Raw genomic sequence first — 20,638 nt, forward strand, 5'->3', positions numbered from 1 at the left:
CATTTGTTGCAAGTGGAACAGTAACGTGTAACAAAGTTGCTCAATACAGTATAAACAAAGTGTGCTCGTGCAAGTGTTTAAAAACGACATCACTTTGATAAGTTTTAAAATAAAAACATTGCTTTATTTTAAAGAGAAAAATACTACATTTTCAAAGCCACCAAACAACCAAAGCGAAATGACTTAATAATAATAATAATACGTGGTTGACCTGGAAGTAGTTATGCACCAGTATGGCAAGTCGATTGAGCCTTTCTTCCATATCCATGCACGAGTACGCTCTTAGTCATATTAAACTCACATTTTGCTAGTAGTGTTTCGTCCACGATTGTATGGCAATTTTGTGCACTTCAACTTACTACGAGTGAGACAAAACTGTGCATGAGTTGATATCTGCACACTACTAGTGATGGGCCAGATGGTAACTAGTACAATTTTACTTGCAATTGTTCTCCTCGCGTGCCCGAAATGCCATGTAGCAGTGAGAAAACGATTACTACATCCTACTACTGCACTGAATTGCGTAACTAGTTCAGACTAACATGGACCTTAAAGTGGCTATCAAACAAATGCTCAAACGGCTTTCCATCGCTTACTAGTTAATTTCCTACCTAGTCGGCCAAAAGTGGCACTAGTAAGACAGTCTTTCTACTAGTACCTCTGTCTTACAAGTAACAACAATAAGCGAACTGGTACATAAAGCCAAAGCTAAATATTGTATTTTGGGGGGGGAAGGCTCCAACACCCTTGCCGCGGTAACCGCACCAATGTGCGGTTGCTTTCCTCATGTAGCCCACCGAGCGACGGCGGTCAGTAAGTGACATAGTTTGCGGGAAAGATCCCCTTTCGCCCATCCAACTGCCCCTCCCACCAGTCGTACTGGTTCTCGGTCTTGGTGATGATGGTGATGCGGTCGCCGGGTTTGAAGCTCAGGTCGCCGGGCTGTTGGCCCGCAAACGCGTGGACAGCAGTGACCACCAGAGTTTCGCTCGCTCCGCCTCCTCCTTATGAAAAGAAAGTTTGTAAATCAATTAATTTAAAAAAAAAAAAAAAAAAAAAAAAGATAGCCGTTGGGATACTGCCGGCTGAAATGAAACAATGAGATTGATGTGTTGTCTTTGGGGTCGCAGAACCAGATAAAGGTTTATATTTATTTTATTTGAAACCATGCACATGGACCTGCCTCTGCCTCAGTCATGGTGACAGACATGTTTGCTAACTCGCCGTGCAATCAAAGAAAACTCCGTCTTTTGTCACCGGGAAGCGTGACGCCTTTGTGAAACGTACGCTTTATCGCTTCAGTTTAGATTGTTAAATGCATCGCAATGCGTGTATGTCTTACCCAAGTTTGGAGGTTTTCTGGGAGGAATTTGATCTGAAAGGAAACACCACCGTCCCCACAATAAATCAAGTTATTGATATGATGGACTGCATCCACCAGGGTGCCACAGCCAGGAAAAAAAAAAAAAAAAAGCACCTCAACAAAGACCAACTTACTTGAAGGGTCCGATTTGTAGACGGAGATATTCGGGTAGAGTGACCTTCTACCTGCCGCACCTGCAGACGCACGGACACACACACACGCACACACACACACACACAGAGTCTTGGTTAGGGTGATGACGCACTGCTGACATTCAGAGACAAATGTTCTTTTTCTTAAAATGCGTAATAGGAAGCAAGTGTGCGTCAACATCCGATGTCAAACTCAAGGCCCGAGGGCCAGATCTGGACCGCCATATCATTTTGTGTGGCCCGCGAGCGCAAATCAAGCATGTCAACTTTTCCATGATGCTTGCTAAAGTCTGAACCAGAATTTCAAATTGTCGTGTGTAATCCATCATTGCATGGAGATGTTGCAAGCATGATCTCATGACGTACTTATTACATAAAGGTAAACAATGGCTTAACTAATCATTATTCTTGACTTCTGATTTCAAAACTAGTTATCCCCCAATTGGTTGCGCACTGTGTATGTAATAGGTGGAGGTGATCACACATTTATACGGTTTGACAAAATTCACAGTCATAATGGCCCCCTTCAGGGAAACCGTAATTACAAAAATGAGGTTGACACCCCTGGTCTACGTGATGGACATGCACTCGAGTACTGAGATGGTACTTTGGTAGTTTTACCAAGATCATCGGGCTGCTGTGAGGTGTTCCCTCCTCGCGAAGGAGCAGGAGCTGGAGGTCTGGCAGGAGGACGGGATGACTGAAAACGGAGCAATGAGAAAACGTTGTCAATGCTCAAAAGAAAAAAAAAAGGGGGGGCAGCGGGCATTGGCTTTCACAGGGACTTGAAATATAGAATGCAAGGACTCTTGTCTCTTCTGCTGCCAAGTGCTGAACTGCAACTGAAAGAAAACCGCAATGTCGCCCTTCACACGCGTACTAATTGGGCCACTGTTGGGTTTCAAACAATTTACCTTTGTGGTCACATTCTTGCTGCTCGAGTCCGTGCCGTAGCCCTCCGCGTAAGAATTCAACATATCGTACAGGAAGTCACACTCTTTTGGTGGGTCCACGTCGCCATTCAAAATGCCAGACGCTCGCAAATCCCGAGAGTAGAACCTGAAAGATCACGCCAACAGCTGTATTGGAATTCAATTTTTTTTTTTTAAAAAAGCAAAGAAACAAAACATTTTGAAGGTGTTGGCTGTCAAGCCGTCCCACTTGCGATTGGTCTCTTTGCGTTCAATCAGGTACGAGCCCTCCAGAGACAAGCCTGCAAACAACCCTCGGGACTTGCAGTAAGTGTAGACAGCGGCCATTTTGCGAAGGGTAATGTCGGCCTCCATGTTCCTGAAGGGATGAGAATGATCAGGATTCGTCATGACTCTTGCCTTAGGCACCTCACGCTTTCGTCTCTTTCCTCAAAATAACGTCACTCCGAATCAACATGAACCACCTCAGTCCGCACAATGCAACCCTCAAATGTAACAGCAGGGGGCACAATAACCAAAATACAGTGGTACCTCTACTTCCTAGCATCTCTTCATACGAAGATTTCAAGTTACGAAACGCCTCAACAGGAAAATATTGCCTCTTGTTACGAAAGAAATTTCAAGATACGAGAGGTAGAAATACTACGTCTACTCGCAGCTCCGAGTTTTACGTAAATGTGAATCACCCAGAAAAGGTGTTCACCAGTCGGACTCGCTCACGATGCTGAAGTTTGCCTTGGACATCTTGGAAGGATTGTTAAAAGCCAACATCCTCGGATCAGTTCTTTACAAAATTATTCTTTACACTATTATTTGTTTTTCACATTATGCGCAAATCTCACTTATTGTGGAATAATCTAATGGTAACATGTATTTGTTACATAGCTCGAGGCATTTTTATGCTTTAGAAAACATTTATGTCTGAATTTTGGGGATTTGGAACGGATTAGGGCATTTACATGGAAAACGCGTCTCTACTTACAAAATTTTCTAGTGAAGAAATTTCTTCCGGAACTTATTAATTTTTGGAAGTAGATGTAGGACTGTTGACATTGGTCTACAGCCACTTGGCCAATCAGGATGCAGAACACGAAAAAAAAAAAAAAGTCAGTGAAGCAGATCAGCAGCTTCTCTTTCACTTCAAGACAACCCACCTGCCCATCGGACCCACAGCAACTGTAAAGTTCCCACCCAGCGTCAAGTTCCCGCCCTTGGTGAAAGCGTCAATGGCCCGCCGATGGTTTAGGACGATCACCAGGTCTGAAACCTGAGGAAGGTGGGGGGAAGTGAGCAACGCGTTCAAGTCGCCGTTCAACATACGCAAGCAATCATTTTAGGAGTGCCGTTCAAAGCACTCACCTCCACACCAATTTCGAAGCCGCCGCCCAGTCCGGCGATACCAATGGCGGAAGGAGCCGACCAGCCTGCGCACAGAAACATACGCAACGCTTCATTTTAAATTTGGACGTCAGCAATGCGATATGGCGCATGTCTCTCACAAACTTTTAATGCTCAATTAGTGATTTGGATCAATGTCGAGTCCGTCGGCAGCCAAATAAGAAGTGCACGGCGCCTTTCTCAAGTCAAAGGCAGAACTCCGGCGCCTTGAACTTACGTCTGTCAGTCAGCCTGGCGATGACGATGCCGCTGCCTCCTCTTGCCGTGATCACGAAGCCTGCCTTCACCACGGAGATGATGGCCAGCCCCTCGGCTGATGCGATCACACTTGCTGTGCATGCAGCAGGAACGCAAACGACAAAAAAACACAGATGACAAATAGCGCTTTTTTTTAAGAATTGATCATCCATCGATGAATTGCATAAAATCCAATTTGTCGTTATTGAACTACAATGTGTGCAGCTGAGGTGCAAGTGTTATTCAGATTTGCCCCCCCAAAAAAAAAAATCTTGAAAATTTTACTTGAGTCTCTTTTATAAAAAAAGAACAAAAATGTGTTGACCAATGTAATTATAAACAATTATTGAGAATGATTGATGAGTGTTGTTGTGGAAAAGAGACTGAAAATTGCCAGAGGCGGCTTCAAATTTCAAAGCCTTACACCCAAAAGGTTGGATGGTACAGTTTGTCGCTTTAGGAGCTTTGCTTCTGCCTCTAATTTTTGACGTTTCATTGGAAGCGTCACAACCGGACTCGACAACTGTTGCGGTGAAACCCAAACCTGGGATGAGTTTGTCCAGCCCATTCCCGGCGGAGATTTCAGTGAATCCTTTGAGGATCTTGGTGGCTTTCTTGACCTCAGATGTTAAGTCAGATGGAAGGAGACTGTTCACTGCACACAGTGGAATTGCTGTCAATTTGGTTTCAGTTGCACATGAAGGTTTGACACCATGTTGCCCCCCCCTCCCAACAAAAGTCATTCACACCGAAGTAAAAAAAGTTTTTTTTTTTTTAAACTAATTTTTAAAAAAAAGCTAGACTCTTGTAACGGCAAGACATTTACTTCCGCCGACAAAGATCTTTCCGAATAAAAAGACTTTATGGATGTTCCAGAGGAATGTGCTGCTGGCTGCAACATGCGGAATGGTGGCAGACTGGCTGGGCAGGATCGACAGTTTTGTCAAAGCTCTAGCGGGAGTCCGTCAGCGCTAGATCACGACGGCGTACTTCCCGTCCCAAGGGACGAGTTAGGTCTGGGTCTATGGGACCGTTCTAGTGTTTCTAGTCACATCTGGATCCGAACATTGGAGGTTACTGATGCGTGGCTGTTTCAAGTCAGGTAAACAAAGTTCATTCTAGAGGGAGGGTGTGTTCAATTTCTGACACAGTTTCATTCAGAAGGCAGAACAAAAGCATAATCAGCCCATTACATATTTACATAACACAACAATTGGCCTTGTGGTTCATCGTGTTCCTGAGAACGAGACAACCTTTTGCATGTCAACAACACAAGGCACCGCCAAAGTGTGGCCGACGAGCCTCAAAATGATCAAAAGCAAAATATGACCAGAGGCTCATTTCATTAAAATAACTTTGCGTCTGGATCAGAGCAATGTTGAATCGTACTTTTGTGTGCGTGTGTGAAGGTTTGATTTAGTTTCTAACGAGCAGAATATTTCGCTGAACAACGCTGTAGTTGTAACCTCCTTAACATAAAGCTTAAGAAATCATTTGACACACACAAAAAGAGGAACAGGAGCTTACATTTTGTGGAAATAACAAAATGATCATCTCCTAACACCAAAATGCTTCTCTCCGAAGTGACCGAAGGATTAATAACCAATGTCAAACTCAGCTTCGTTTAAAAAAAAAAAATACGATGACAGTGAAGCTTGAGCAACCGGTGAATTAATTAACGGCGACAGTGGTAAACATTCAGTAAAACATCACTCGTGAAAGCAAGATTATTGCGCATCAAACAATTCGGAAATCCCTCTGATATCTTAATCAGCCTGTCAAACGGGAATGTTTCTTCGCGAGAGCATACTAATTACCCTGCCTGCGGTCAGGCACCGATAAGTTCGTCAAGTTGTGGTGCTGGCCAAACGCCCCTCGGCAGCCCTCGGACGGCACATTTAAAAAAAAGACAAGGCGAGCGGATATAACGAAACAAATATGCCAAGCTGATTTTCTTAGAAACGTACTTTTTCAACGGCGTCCCGTCAGGTAGAACCACGCGACAAATGTATCTCTTCACTTCCGTTTCACCTGTCCCGTCGTCTGCTCTCGCACGAGCCAATCACAGGTGAGCTTGAGAGTCACGTGCCAGGTGGCCGCGGCTGACCCGTGATGATCATGAGAGGTCGCTGACGCATCGCGGGTCATTCCAGAATTTTTAAAAAACGGAACTTTTGTTCGGTTGCTTTCAAGAATGTAGTTTGATTCATCCGAATCAATCATCAACTGCACACTCTTATGAAAATTGTATTTATGTTATTAGTGACGTACAGTATAGTGGCCGTGAAATGCAAGTCACAAACACAAACAAAATTATCATTACTAAAATTTGTGACTCCTTTTTCTTGTGTGCTTGCTTTTCTTTTTCTGCAATTCATGTTTCTTTTTTGCTTGACAAATAACTCGTGAGAGAAACGTTGCATGATTTTCTTTTTTATTTAGCACTTGAAAACTTCTTTTTAACACCTTCACCTTTCACCACTTTGCTTGACTTCTTACGTCATATTCATCTCGTTTATTGCTTTTAAAATCTGGATTTGTTGCTAGTAACATGATCACAGATTCCATGCTGGTTCAGTTTGTGCAACTGGACTACAGCACAGCAGATGATAAACCCAGGAGAAGTTATTTTTTCCACACACATTGAGATTGAAATGACATGTTGAAATGACATTAAACTACAGCTGAATTTATTTCAGCATGTTTCAGAAAATAATGATGATAGTGGTCAAACATGATCTCATGTCCATATGTTACAAAGAGAAAAGACGACATAAAAACTTGATGGAAAATGATGATGAGTCTTCTGTGCCTTTCGGGATACAGAAGAAAGTTTTGGTTTTCAGGTGAAATTGTGTCCAATTCTAAAATAATTGTTTTTCCCACAACTTGCTGCTCTCTAACAAGGAGCTGAATGTCAAAAGTCACAACAGGATGAGAGCTTCATTCCAAAATCTCACGCAACCCCCCCCCCCCACCCCCTGAATGACCCAATCTTTTTTTTGGGAGTAATTTACATGTTACTCCTCTTCTCCTTCCCTCTCATAGATGGCAGTCATGTGGCCAGCAAAGTGGCGGTGGCGAGCAGGCCACCGCCGACTTGCTGACCGAGGAGCAGTGTGCGGGCGAGGTTGCGTTGCAAGGGAAGAAGGAACAAAGACCGGCGAGGGTAAGAGTGGCCAGCGTGAGGCTCTTTGCCTCAGGGCCCAGGGTGCGGTCATGTTCTGGTATGTTTGTGACACATCAAGAGTCGCGTCAGTGTTTGCGGAACACAAGCACGTGGCCTGGACCCGCGCACGCAGAGGGACAGAGGTAGCAGGAGCGGCAGCTACGCGAAGACGCTCAACAGCCGACATCCGGGAGGATGACTGCAAGCGACTCCCCTTTCTCAGCAGGAGTGTCTTGAAGCTCTCACTTTTGGACGGTCTTTTACCTTTGAGGGATACCAAGGGTTGCGGTCTTGGTCGAGGTCGGTGATCGGCTGAGGTCAGACCGGAAGAATCTCTTCGTCCAAACATCTTTCGCTTTGACCTGAGACGGACGCACGAATAAGAGATGTTCACGTCTTCTGGATGGTGGGTTTTGCAGTCTTTTGTTACAATGAGGACAGAGGAGGGAAGGAAGGTGACTCGAATAGTCTTGGCAAAAAAGTTGACCGTAGAGGGGGCCTAAGGCAGAACCCTAAGGCAAGGGTTCTCAAACTGTGGTTGGGGGACCATCGCAAGTCGTAACTTGGATGTTATGATTTTGTGCATACTTACATGTGGGGATTGACACATCAAACAAATGACATTTACAAAACCTCTGTAAAGGGTACAAGAAGTTTGAGAACCCCTGGTCTAAGGCTTGAGGGTCTACATTCCACCTGCTTGCCTTCACTTACTGCCAATCAAGCCGTTCCTTCCCATAATGCACTGCTTCGCGCGGGAGAGAAAACAAGCACGTGAGTCAACCCCATGGACGTGTCGTTCGTTGTATGTGTGTGTGGTGTTTACCTGTGGATGACGGCAAAGAGGTCCTCGGTTGTTCGTGGTCTCGCAGATTCACCCGTCAAGAGGCCAGCTGCGCAATCACAAGAGAAGCTGTTTACTGACAACACGCGGCTCGCATCAAACATTGACCGCGGGAACCGGCTTACCTTCAGAACGCCGGCCGGAATCTATCTTCCTGGCCACAACCTCCTCCTCTTTATCCTCTTCCACGAGGAGGTCCGTCAGTGAGAGTGCGCCTTGCAGGTTGTTGCCCGACAGCACGCGGCTCAGGGAGCAGCTTCTCAGACCCATGACGGCACAAAAACTGCTCTCCTTTGTCTGTGACTCAGCTTCTTCTTCTGAGGATGATGAAGATGATGATGAAGAGGATGAAGATACTCTATTCGACGCCATTATTAGCAGGCGTCTTCCTGTTGCCCTTCTCTTCTTCCTTGGTTTGTCATTTATGGCGGCGGCAAACATCAGAGTTGATTTGCTCTGCTCCTCACCTTCTTGCTCATCCTCACCCAGTGACCTCATCATCTTCCTATGATATTGTCTGTCCACTGCTTGCTGGAGGGATGTCCCAGTACCGATTTGGACTGCTAAAGAACTACGCGTTAAAGTCTCGAAAGGTCCGGCGGGGCTGCCATCGAAAGGGGACAGAACACCCGCCGTGCTGGAGGGATGGCAGCCCTTATCGCTTGATGAAGTGTCACCGTGCAACTTGTTACCTGTGGGTCCACCGACACATCCTGTGGAATTCATGGTTTCCGGGAAGCATTGTGGATTTACAAGGTCAGATACGATTGACGCCAAGCCACAGTCCCCTTTTGGCTCTGGAGATGCTCTCACCCCCAGAATACTAAGAGTGGGCTTCTTTGGAAGGATGGGCTTCTTCTTCAGTCTCGCGATCTCAAATGGATGGCACGCGAAATCACCGGTGACCTGATGGTTATCATGTTGTGGCCCGTATGACCACTCCGTTAACTTGGCCTCTGATAGCACTTGGGTCGGGGTAACATCAGACGTTTTCAGACAGGAACCTTCGCGTAGCCGATTATTCACCAGTCTGGCGTCCATTTGAGAATCCCTTGAATCTATTTGGCCATTTATAAGTTGATCATTTTGGTTCGCCGTGTGGCTGTGAGTGTAAACAGACGTATCCTTGGACACCGCCTCACAACGAGGCAATATTTCAGGCTGTTGTTGCTTTGAATTAACAGGGGCAGGGGTATGAAGACTCGGAGCAACATCTCGCCGAGGAGTGTCAGAAAGCTTGGCATCAGCTATCACGTTGTCTGGGGGGAGAACTTCCTGATTCGTAATGGAGCGAAGCTTGACGCTCTGCAAAGCCTGTGCAGTGACAAGAGGAGGGGTGAATAGGTTTAAACCGTTCACACCGCGATTTGGGGGCCTGTCGAAGCCTGGTGGCTGGTGTAAGCTGGCGCGTGGTTCGACGACAGCGGGAGACATCGAGATCAGCGCGGCGTGATGGGAGGACTGCTTGACGGCATGGGAGTACGGAGGAGGAGGGGGTCGAGAGGCCAAGGGAGGCGGGAGAGGTGGGGGGACTGACGATGGCCGTAGGGAAAGGGGAATGGATGAAGGTAGGAGTGAAGAAGGACAGGGTGGAGAAGAAGGAGGAGGAAGATAAGAAGGCAGGCGACGAGGGAGGTGAGAAGGAAGAGATGACGGTGGCAGAGGAGGGGGAGCAGGAAGAGGAGAAGATGTGAGGTGAGGGCAGTCAGGAGGAAGAGAAGAAGTTGGCAGACGACTGGGATGAAGAGATGATGGCTGTGGAGGAGCGGGAGGAGGAACAGAAGACGGCAGGGGGTGAGTGGGCTGAAGCGGAAGTGATGATGGAAGAGGAGTTGGGGGATAGAGCGAAGAAGGTGAGAAATGAGAGGGGTGAGGAGGAAGCGGGGAGCTTGGAAGAGGAGTGGGATATCCGGGTGATGGTTTTGTAGGAGCACGTTGAAGAGGAAGATTTGATGGTGGGAGAGGAGGAGGAGGAGGTGGAGGAGGAAGAGAAGTATGGGGCGGAGGAATGGGATGAAGAGATGACTGTTGGAGAGGAAGAGAAGATGGTGAGAGATGAATCGGCCAAAGAGGAAGAGATGACGGTGATAGCGAAGGTGCAGGGCTAAGAGAAGGGTGAGGGAGAAGACTACAGGGTGACAGTGGAGAGGGATGACAAGAGGAACGTTGGAGAGGAGGAGACGACAGTTGGAGATGCGCAGTCAGATGAAGAGAAGGCGGGGGAGGCGGGGGAGGAGGAAGAGAAGAAGGTGGCTGAGTTGTGGGTTGAAGAGATGACAGTTGGAGAGGGAGAGGAGGTGGAGGAGGGGGAGTTGGAAGCACGCGGGGAGGGGGGTGGGTACGCTGGGCAGAGGAGTTGGAGGAGGAGCAGGATGACAACGAAGAGGAGGAGGAAAAAGAGGAGGAGAGGAGAGAGGACCTCCTATCCGGAGGGAGGGGCTTCGACTTCTTGGGAGACAGGGGGAGAGAGGTTACTGAAGGGTAGAAGAAAGGGGAGTTTTGGGAAAGAGACAAGGCTCCCGGGGAGGTGCCCGTTACGGGGGTACTGGACTGGCTGGAGTAACCGCTCGAGGGGGAAGTGAGATGTTGAAGTTGTCCCTCCTCTTTTGAGACCAGAGAATAATAGGTGAGTCCAAGATTGCGGCCAGAGGTTGAGGGGGTTTGGTCGGATGACGCTGCATGTTGGTCTACACTCAAAGTTTCAAAGTTAAGGACTGTGCCAGAGTCGAGCTTACTCTGGCGTTGTGTGGTACGGTCCCGAGGTACCCAGGGATCATCCAAGACCTGCGCTGACGAGCGAAGACTGCTTTCCATAGCGGGGCTCGATGATGAATGACATGGCTTGCTGCAGCTGTTTCGGCGCCCGAGGGAGTCGGTCCGTAAAGGTGGCGGAGGCGGACGCTTGGACTTGCGGAGAGAGATGCTACGGCAGGAGGAGGAGGTGCTGGACAAACTATTTCGACTCTGCCAGGAAGACAAGGTCATCACATCCTCCGAGTACACCGACACAAAGTTACTCGAAGAGGAGCAAGCAGAAGAGACCGCAGGAACAGGACTTGTCTCCTGGTTGATGGGACTCCAGTTGCCACCAGCGCGACATGTGGGCTGGAGGGAACAATGGCTCACGCAGCGGGAGAGGATGGACCCCCCATCCAGAGACTCTGGATCTGCTATTGAAGTGGAAGAGGAGCGGTAGTGGCTGCAGTTTGGAGACTGGCCACAGTTGATTCCAAGATCACAGGAGCAAGTCCTCCCCCACTTCCAGGAACAGGAATGGGCGCTGAGAAGAGAGGGGGAAGGACACTGAGGACTGGCCCTTACACTCACACCACAGGGTACCAGTGGCTGAAGGTCAGGAGAGAAATCCTAGAGATGGAAACAAAGACTTTGTTCAGTCCTGTTCATCAAAACTTCATTTTCCCAGAGGGAAACTTGTCTGTTAACTTATTTACTTTTCAATAAATTGATTCCACTTTCAAAGGGAGAACAGCATTTGTCAGCCTTTGCTTCAATTGCTTTTACCTGGTCTAAGGTCTGGTCTAGTTTCTATCACCAAATTGTCTGGTGTGCCGGGGGCGTGTAACTGAAAATGCCCTCGGTCCGCTGAAATGCCCACTACTACCAAGTTCCCAAACATGATCGACTCGGAATGCCCCGGCACGAAAATGAGACCCCGATGGTTTTTACGCCGCATGCACATGTGCCTGTTTTACGAAAACATCACTGAGTCAACGGCTATTTTGAGAATGGTTTTGTACTTCCCAATCATCTGTATGATGAAGGTAGTTCAAGAGGGGCAGTGATTTGCCTAATTCATCTTCCTTCAAGTATTCCCCGTGACGATGGCTTATGGAAACGGACCTGGGAACCGGATGAGGAGGCGCTGAGTGTCCTGTAAGAGACACTGTTGCAGCTGGCGTCTGAGTCCAGAGAGGAGCTGGTGGCCATGCGGGGCAGGCTGCGGACGTTCGAGGAGCAAGAGAGGCTGTCGATACGCGGTGTGGTGAGGGACATCATGAGGCTGGTAAGCCCCTCCCCCCTCGGGGCTCGGATCTTCCTCGCCAGCGACTCTCTCTTCCTCATGACCAGCTCCTCCTCTTCCCGTTGGCCAAGCGGAGAGGCTGTGGAGCGCTGATCAGCAGGCGAATCTGAAGTGGAACATAGGAGGAAATGTGATGGAGTCGCTGATTTTCCGTTGACGGAAGAACTCGGGCTGTGTTTTCCCTAAACTCAATAATCGTTAAAAGAGTGATTGTCAAAATGTGCCATGTGGGTTCCTTTAATCATACATAAGAATCCCTGACCAGTTCGCGAGTACAATTCAGTTGGATTTTACTTTTGAGGTCAAGACAAAAATTTGAATTGAGGTGGCAGCGTGCGCGAGTGGTGAGTATATCCGCCTCCCAGCTCTGAGAGTGGGGTTTGATTCCAGGCTCCAGTCTTCCTTTGTTGAGTTTGCATGTTCTCCCCGTGCCTGCGTGGGTTTTCTTCGGGTACTCCGGTGATAAGAAATCTACCTTTGAGGAATTCCGTATCTGTCGCGTGTTACCTGTATCCTGTCGATTGACGACACCCACATGGTTCACGGGGACTGTTACACGGTGGTTCGGATTCCGACGGCGACAGCTTGAGGAGTCCAGGTTGCAAGCCGCTTTTCGGAAGCTGGCCTGCCGATCAAAACTCTGACCTGTCGCCGAGGTGTTGAAGATACAACTTGTGAGATTAAGCCTCATCAGGTCCAAAACACAAGTGTGAAGCTTAAGTGATTCGTCAAGATTTCGACTTCAACTGTGCTTCACTCGCCATTTCAAGTGAGGGTAAAAATGGCATTCCGACCAGTGTCCGGGCTCGATGCCCACCTGTTATGTTGATGGGAACTACTTCAGTCGTTACCGCATCTGCCTGTTGCCTCATCCTCTCCTCCGGGGTCGGGAGTCGGGGGTTTGGCTCCGCCTTCACCCCGAGGTCCGTCTCATAACCAAAGACGTCCCAGCAGGAGGTGAGATCAATAGGGTTGAGGATGAGTGGGGTCAGAGGACGTGTGTTGTTGAGGATGACCGTCTCCTCTTCATCCGAGGAGGCTGAGGACTGGGACAACATCTCGGTTTACTCGCCTGGGTGCGTCTACTTTCAGCTTTGTATGATCTACCAGGGCTTCACTAGAAGAGTCAATCTTTTAGCCCCTTTCCAGTCAGTAAGGCCCAATTTTTAGATGTCTCTAAAAAAATAAATACACGAGACTGGGACTGGGTGTGTTTCGAGGTTTCCCTCCCGGTGCAGTTTGGCCAACAAGCCTGACCTTTCAACCTGTTTGTTTTTATGATTGCAATCCCTTTTATGTGTCGTCACCACTGACTTTGGCGGGACCGAGGGGGTGCCGTGATCGCGATGTGAAACAGAACACACTTGGATTTAGGTACTTTACATATGATTGACAGCCAAAGTACTAATCTTATTTGACAAAAGTGTCAAATCCAGGTCGAGAAAGTAAACCCATGCCACAGTTTCTTGAGCCGCAGGTGCTTCTACTCAAAAGCTCCTTGATCTGCCTGTTTTTTGTAGAAGACAAACTGCAGCAGGGTTTACTTTCTGAACATGGATTTGACACCTCTGTCAGATACGAGGATTTAGATTGCGGCTGTCGTCATGTTGGAACAACTCTGGGTCAGGGTACTATTCTACCGGTACTCTATCGTCTAGTCTAGGGGGCAGTGTTTTTACCTTTCTCTGCCAAACTGACCACTCGAGACAAAGAGAAAAGCATGACTGAGAGAGAAAGTCCCAAAATGTGGACCTCTGAAGTGACAGAAGGACGGACAGAAGAAGAGACAGTGAGACCACTTAGAGGAGTTAGACAGGAGGTGTCAAACTCATTTTTCTTGCGGGCCACTTTGGGGGGCCGCTACGACAGTGAGACCGAATAAATGTTGCATCATCTCCTCGCATTACTTGTACACAACAAATTGATGGCTTACTAGTTTTGAAATCACCCAAGTCAAATATTTGCTTGTTAAATTAGGTTTTGAGTTTCTGCAGCCTTGTAAAATGTTTAGGGGAGGCTCTCACCATCTTTCTGCTTTTGTCCCGCCATCGCCTGCGCACCTTGCCCTCTGATTGGCGCAGTCCAGGTGATGTGCAGGAGGTGGGGCTCGGTGTGCTGAGCAGAGAGGTGGTCGGTTTGCTGTCTCCATGCTGGGTCACTTTGCAAAATGCTACACACGCGTCCACGTCGAGAAAAGGCACAAAAACAAACAATTTGGGGGTCCAAAGTCTTCCTCGTGGACACAATGTCAGTATGTTCCAAGATGCTTTGAGATATTTGTGACATCATTTACTGCATAAAGCTAATGAAGTTGGTTTAGCTTAAGGCTAACCGACAATGCAAAACACCATAGACAGGCTAACGAGTAGCATCTGTGGAACGGCGTTTAACCCTTCAAGTGATTAATATTTGAAAACAAAGAGTGGCGCAACACACAGAGACAGACAATGGAGCAATACTCACAGGGATATATTCTTTACCCTTTGAAAAAAGGACTAATATGATTGCAGCTTACTGCGTCCGTTTTGGAATTCTTCATGTGTCTCTTCTTAGCTCGAATGCTAACAAATAATGTAAAATGCCATTGACAGGCTAAGAAATAGCATCAGTTTGGTACAGTTCAAGCAACACATTTTTGACCACAAGACATCTAGACAGATAATATAACAATTCGCATTGGGTATATATTATTCATCCTCTGTAAAAAATGGCAAATATTACGGCAGCTTACTGCAATTTGGCTCACAGTTCAAGGCACTACTTTGACTGAACCAGACGGTGTCAAATTACAAGAATCCTGCTCAACGAATCCACCCAGGTTTTTGCAACCCAGTGATGCATTCATTCTTGAAACAACTCTGACCTTGCAAGTCCTCGGCGTCGCTCGCGTGTGGCCCTTTTGCAGGGATGAAGAGCAGACCCTGCTGGCTCTTCTGGGTAGTGTAGCGAATGGACCAGCGGTCGCAGTCCTTTGCTGCGGACAGGAGGAAGAAATCAGGACTTGGTTCGGATCTGCATGCGATGCTTGCGATGGCAACCGGCATGTCGCACACCTCAAGCTGTCCTTTCCAAAAGTGGTCGAGCTATTGTGTGCGTACAGTACACCCACCGACGCACACGCCACACAGAACCAAGCATGCAGAGATGAGAACAAACTCACCTGTGTTCTTTCTGAGATAACTGAAGACAAATTTGATGGCTGCGCCGATCAGAACCATTGCGCCAACACCTCCCCCCCACCACACACACGCACACAAATACAACCTCAGCAGGCTGCAGTACACGCACACACACACACACACCTGCGCGCGCACACACGCAACGAATGCAGCTGAACACCACTGCAGCGCAACTCAGTGATCCTCACACTGCTCTTCATCTATCTTCCTCATCTCTCTCTCTCTCTCTCTCTCTCTCTCAACTCAACATCCTCGCTCACTCTGAACCTCTCTCCGCTAAATTACTTCCTGTCTATAATCTCTCTATTTTCTCTCCCTCGATCGCATCTTTCTATCTTCCCGAAATCCCATCGCTCTTTCTATCTCCCTCTCTCATCCCTCTAGATTCCGATGTCTCTTTCACTCTCCCTCGCTCAATATTTTCTCGCTTCTCTCTCTCCCTTGCTCGCTCGCTACTTTTTCCAGTCAAGTAATCAGACTACAGCAACTCATCAAGGTCGCAGAACATTATTTACATAATTTATGGCATATTTCTACTTTCACCTGAAGGTAAATGTTCGGATTTTGAGAAAAAAATCAAAACTAAGCGTCACCACCGATTACCCACTGAAATAAATCGCACACCATTTCCAGCCACGGAGATCCGTCGTGGATGTATATTGTGTCCGCAGCAACAAGAGTAACAGTCCAGGACTCTTAGAATACAAGAGTACACTTGATTGCGATCACACTGAAGGGTGTCTACAAATAACATTTTGGAAGACCTAGGAAACTTCACGTTCCTGGCTCAGGAAGTGACATCACGCACTCGTCGTGTCATGTTTTTAGCGCAGGAGCTCCCCAAATCTAATTCTTCTATTTAAAAAAAAAAACAACAAAACTTGCATCTCATGAACCCATCCGTCCATCCGTTATCTGAGTTGCTTATCCTCACGAGGGTCGCGGGCGTGCTGCGCAGCTTTCTTTTGGCGGTGGGCACTTTTTGAAGAGTGAAGGGGCGTGGCCAGATTGCTGACTCGAAAGTGGCGTTTTTAGAAGAGTTCGTTTTGTACTATGTATCTGCTGAATATAATTCTTAAAGTAACTTGTAATCGAACTCGGTTTCTTATAAATCAAGTAATCGGTACAGTACTTGACTTTTTCAAGGTAACTGTGGCCACACTGATTCTTTCCCTCTTTCCCATCTGTCTTCTCTCTCATTATTCCATCTGTCTCTATCATTTTCCTCTCTCTATTCCATTTATCTCCCATCTTTTGCTTTTCACCCCCCTCTCTCTTCTCACACACACACACACAAGAGCATAAACATATTGGCAGTCAGCCAATATGCAAGTGTGCCCTTGCGTCTGTCACCAGGTGATAAGGTTATACACACACACACACACACACACACACACAGCGGTCTGTAAAGATAAAGGCATAGTGAGCGTGCATTTATTTATTTATTTTTCTCTCAACGCTGGAGTGTGTGTGCGTGTGTGTGTGTGCGTGTGAGACGGCCCGAATGGCTTGAAGCTCACTCTTTCATCACGTTTTGGCCTGCAACCCAAAGTAAGAAAATTAACCAAATAGATTGGAGCACTCGTAAGCCAAGGTGCCACTGGTATGCAGAATTTCCCCTGCATTTGAGATCATATCCATCCACCCATTTTCTAATCCGCTTATTGTCACAAAAGTCGCGGGGGCTGCTGGGGCCTATCCCAGTTGTCATCGGGCAGCAGGCGGGGGGGGGGGGGGGGGGGACACCCTGAACCGGTTGCCACCGCCGGGCACATATAGACAAACAGCCATTAACAGTCACAATCACGCCGAGGGACAATTCAGAGTTTTCCAATCACCTACTGTGCATGTTTTTAGGAATGTGGGAGGAAAGCGGAGTACCTGGAGAAAACCCACGCAGGCACGGGGGAGAACATGCAAACTCCGCACGGGAAGGCCGGAGCCGGAATCGAACCCTGCACCGCTGCACTGTGAGGCGGACGCGGGAACCAGTCGTCCAACCGGTTAAAATGGACGATACATTTTTGTTCCAGATGGTCGACCAAAATGAATATATTCAACAAGAAGCATCAAGGAGACATATTGCGCTTGCTTTAGCGGGCCACATAAAACGATGCGGCGGACTGGATCTAGCCCTCGGCCTTTGAATTTGACACCGGTGGAGTGAACCATAATCGCACCATCAACTTGAGTTACAACCCGGTTGGGAAGTGTGCCAGCTATCGAGGCCAGTGGAGCAACTCATTCTTTCTCGATGCCTTACAGCTCGTCTTTCTTCCATGCGCGTTTAATTAGTTTTAATAATTGGACAGGAAGTAGGTCACATTGTTACAGCAGGAAAGCGGCCGCACAGTCACCTAGATTCGTTATTCATAGATCTGGGCTATACAAATCCTGCCCCAAGCGGCCATTTGCGCTGTTTTTTTTTTTTTTTACCGCCCTCGATTGAGGTGTAGTTTCGCGAAGGCATGCGAGGCTCACAGGTGAGGCTGCCAAGTAGCAGTTGTCGAACGCTAAAGCCATCTGTCGTCACAACGAGCTGTTAGCCTGGCGTATGGAGCTGCAGCTAATCCTGAGCAAACATCCAGAAGGTCACAGAAAGCAGCGTTAATTAAGGGAGAACTGGGTTGGACAGATCCGTTGTATCAAACGTGCGATTTGGAAACCTGTTTTAAAATGTTGCCGTTGTCACACAAATCCATCCATTCATCCATTTTCGAATCCGCTTTACCCTCACAAGGGTCGCGGGGTGTGCCGGAGCCTATCCCCGCCGTCTTCGGGCAGTAGGCGGGTGACACCCTGAACCGGTTGTCAGCCAATCGCGGGGCACACGGAGACCAACAACAATCCGCGCTCACGCTCACACCTAAGGACAATTTAGAGTGTTCCATTAACCCGACATGCATTTTTTTGGGGAATGTGGGAGGAAACTGGAATACCCGCAGAAAACCCACGCAGGCACGGAGAGAACATGCAAACTCCACACAGGGAGGCCAGAGCCGGGATCGAACCCATGACCTCTGCACTGCAAGGCTGACGTGCTAACCAGTGCTGCCCAATACTCATGAATGTCCAAAATGATGTTGTCCAACAAGCTCCTCACAGTACCAAAAAGTGACATTTTTCACAAGACACACACACACACACACACACAATCTCCCGTGTCAAGTGTCATTGCCCGATTCAGATTTCATTTCGAATTATAGTCAATTTCCGTGCACATTTTATGTGATACATCCAGTATCTGATATGACCGTGCATACACTGAGGGAACACATGAACCAAACGGCATGTGAAGACACCTACATTGAAGCGAAGCAGAGACAACTTTGGGACTCATTGGGAATCATTTAGGGCCAAAGGCTTCTTTACCTTGCACTTTTGGGGGGGGGTTCATGTCGACAATGCGTTCATGTCGTCCCCCAAGTTCCATAAAGAACAGCTTACTACAGAACTCCAAACTTTCTGAACAGAATACCTTTGCATAAAAGGGGCGTGGCCTCCCTCCGTTGCTGCTTTTTAAAGCCGAAGAATTTGCTTTTACGCTTCTTGCCGGGCCGGTAGCTGTACTGCGGCGGCACCCCTAGTTCCCTGACTTTCAGAGGTGACGGGTCAGGAGGTATGTAGCCAAGGCGAGGCTCCGGGGTGGGAGGGCAGGAGCTAGTCCGTCGCCACTGCGGGAGGGCGGGGCGGGGAACCTGATGGGACTGCACAGGCTGCTTTCTGTGAATTTCAGCCAACGACATTTTGCCGTGTGCCTCCGGCGGGACGCTTGCGTAGATTCGGGCTTGTGGCGAGCGGTGCTGGTCGTAACAAGGTTTGGGATATTGCGGCTGAGGCGGGAGGGGCTTTTGGTGCCCGGAGAGCGGCCAGCCAGCCATTCCTGCATTTCGTCCCCAAATGGCTTCCTGGTGCTGGTGGATTTTAGCCGTCAGCAGACGTCGCCGAAGACTGCCCTCTGTCTTGGGCTGAAGCGGGACGATCTTACGAGGAAGAAGCTGGTCTTGCTCCTCATCGGGCTCCGAATTCCAGCACTGCGACGCCACGCTGTTCCCCGCTGCCCCGTCTCGACCCAAACACTCCACGTAGGAAATCATCCTGTCGTGAACGTCTGAAGAATGGCACCGCCGGGCCACCGACAATGTATTGTACTTCTTTCTTCAAAATCAAAATCTGGCTCTTGACATTTTTAGATCAGGTGAAAAAAAAACTACAATCTCCTCTCGCACAGAAAGCGACTCGTCCGACCTTGCCGCAGCCCAGAAGCATCCGAGCATAAATGGGATCTTCCTCTGAGTGTCGCTTGTGTGTTGCTAATCTACTAATGAGGATTATCCAGGTCTGCAGATGGTGACTGACCTTAACACATGTTGCTGCGTCTTAAATTCCGGAGTCACCCTGCATCGTTCCTTCTTTGGATCTCGGACCTCGATGTGGCCACTTACCCTGACACCGTGCATCATGTCAGACCGAAAATTTGGAAATGAGTCGTCGCCACCCAAATCATTTCTGATTATCTCAAATCAATTCAAAGCAGCTCACAGAGGTGGTGAACGTAGCTCAATTTTTGTATTTGAGGCTTGGACACACCAAATTTACATCCAGTTTGGCTGGAAAAGTGACACCAGACAAACTGCACTGACTCCACCCAACGGGTACGCACCTTCTGTTCATTTGTGATAAGTGATAACCCGCCAAAGCATCAGATGGCAGTGTGGTCAGTGTTCTTCGGAGATTTCAAATGAGTTTGATGCACCACCAAAATCACATAGCGTATCATGGAAGAAAAACCAAACCAAAACAAACCACAAAAAAAAAAAACAGCACCCCATGTTGTCCTCCAGCCAGGGGTTAAGCTGCACTGTGTTTGTTTGTGGAGTGAATTCGCGCCACTTCCTGGCGCTTAGTAAATTGTTCCATCTGGTAGCATAGTACGTCTCTCTGCTGTACCGGAATAATCAAAATGTGACCACTACAAGTCAATACTACAAAAATACTAGTTGAATTCATTGGAGTTTTTTTTTTTTTTTTTTACTTCTGTAGAAAATGAACTGAATACATGCAACACTGGTTTGATACAACCAAATTATCATCAAATTAAAAAAAAAAAAAAAAAGTTAGTCGAATTTGGTGCGAGACACACCAAGTCAGAATTGAGATCATTTCAATTGACATCGAAAGAGTGGATGAAAATAATTTCTTGGAGTATTAATTTATGCAAAATTCTATTGGAAATCACACAGTCTATAATATCCAAACGAAAATGTCAAACATCATGAGGATCCTCTACAAAACCACGGTTGCCTTCAATAAATAATCATG

At 47.7% G+C, this 20,638-nt stretch overlaps 2 protein-coding genes across 5 annotated transcripts; both read right to left on the bottom strand.

The window, feature by feature from the left end:
• Window positions 1–93: 93 nt before the first annotated feature.
• sh3yl1 (SH3 and SYLF domain containing 1) lies at window positions 94–6,159 on the bottom strand. The gene is made up of 11 exons (XM_086112466.1): window positions 6,050–6,159; window positions 4,627–4,737; window positions 4,063–4,176; window positions 3,807–3,871; window positions 3,602–3,714; window positions 2,677–2,805; window positions 2,430–2,574; window positions 2,137–2,215; window positions 1,498–1,557; window positions 1,343–1,375; window positions 94–1,004 (listed from the first exon to the last, which is right to left on the bottom strand). Coding segments are annotated over exons 1-11 (1,044 nt in total). The 5' UTR covers window positions 6,051–6,159; the 3' UTR covers window positions 94–810.
• A 340-nt stretch (window positions 6,160–6,499) lies between these two features.
• nhsl1a (NHS-like 1a) lies at window positions 6,500–19,635 on the bottom strand. 4 transcript variants are annotated; one of them, XM_086112392.1, is made up of 11 exons: window positions 18,795–19,635; window positions 15,001–15,111; window positions 14,162–14,307; window positions 13,817–13,891; window positions 12,955–13,183; window positions 12,645–12,782; window positions 11,957–12,243; window positions 8,221–11,461; window positions 8,078–8,144; window positions 7,966–7,996; window positions 7,464–7,613 (listed from the first exon to the last, which is right to left on the bottom strand). In XM_086112392.1, the coding sequence occupies exons 1-10, from the start codon at window positions 19,411–19,413 to the stop codon at window positions 7,972–7,974; spliced, it is 4,938 nt and encodes a 1,645-aa protein (XP_085968518.1). In that variant the 5' UTR covers window positions 19,414–19,635; the 3' UTR covers window positions 7,464–7,613; window positions 7,966–7,971. The 4 variants fall into 4 exon arrangements, with proteins under 4 accessions (XP_085968503.1, XP_085968527.1, XP_085968518.1 ...); XM_086112385.1 differs by having other exon boundaries at window positions 7,966–7,999; XM_086112377.1 differs by lacking the exon at window positions 7,966–7,996 and having other exon boundaries at window positions 6,500–7,613; window positions 18,795–19,630.
• Window positions 19,636–20,638: the final 1,003 nt, after the last annotated feature.

This window comes from Hippocampus guttulatus, chromosome 1, assembly GCF_054856545.1.
Source record: "Hippocampus guttulatus isolate MCC_2025c chromosome 1, RoL_Hgut_1.0, whole genome shotgun sequence".
NCBI lineage: Eukaryota > Metazoa > Chordata > Actinopteri > Syngnathiformes > Syngnathidae > Hippocampus > Hippocampus guttulatus.

Coding starts and splice junctions, on each gene's coding strand:
- sh3yl1 (XM_086112466.1), bottom strand. Junction 2,216..2,429: donor GCAAGAATGTGACCACAAAG/GTAAATTGTTTG, acceptor CTCCGTTTTCAG/TCATCCCGTCCTCCTGCCAG. Junction 1,005..1,342: donor CAGAAAACCTCCAAACTTGG/GTAAGACATACA, acceptor TCTTTTCATAAG/GAGGAGGCGGAGCGAGCGAA.
- nhsl1a (XM_086112377.1), bottom strand. CDS start 19,413: ATGATTTCCTACGTGGAGTGTTTGGGTCGAGACGGGGCAGCGGGGAAC. Junction 12,244..12,644: donor CGTCAATCGACAGGATACAG/GTAACACGCGAC, acceptor GTTCCACTTCAG/ATTCGCCTGCTGATCAGCGC. Junction 11,462..11,956: donor CCTCCTCATCCGGTTCCCAG/GTCCGTTTCCAT, acceptor TTCCATCTCTAG/GATTTCTCTCCTGACCTTCA.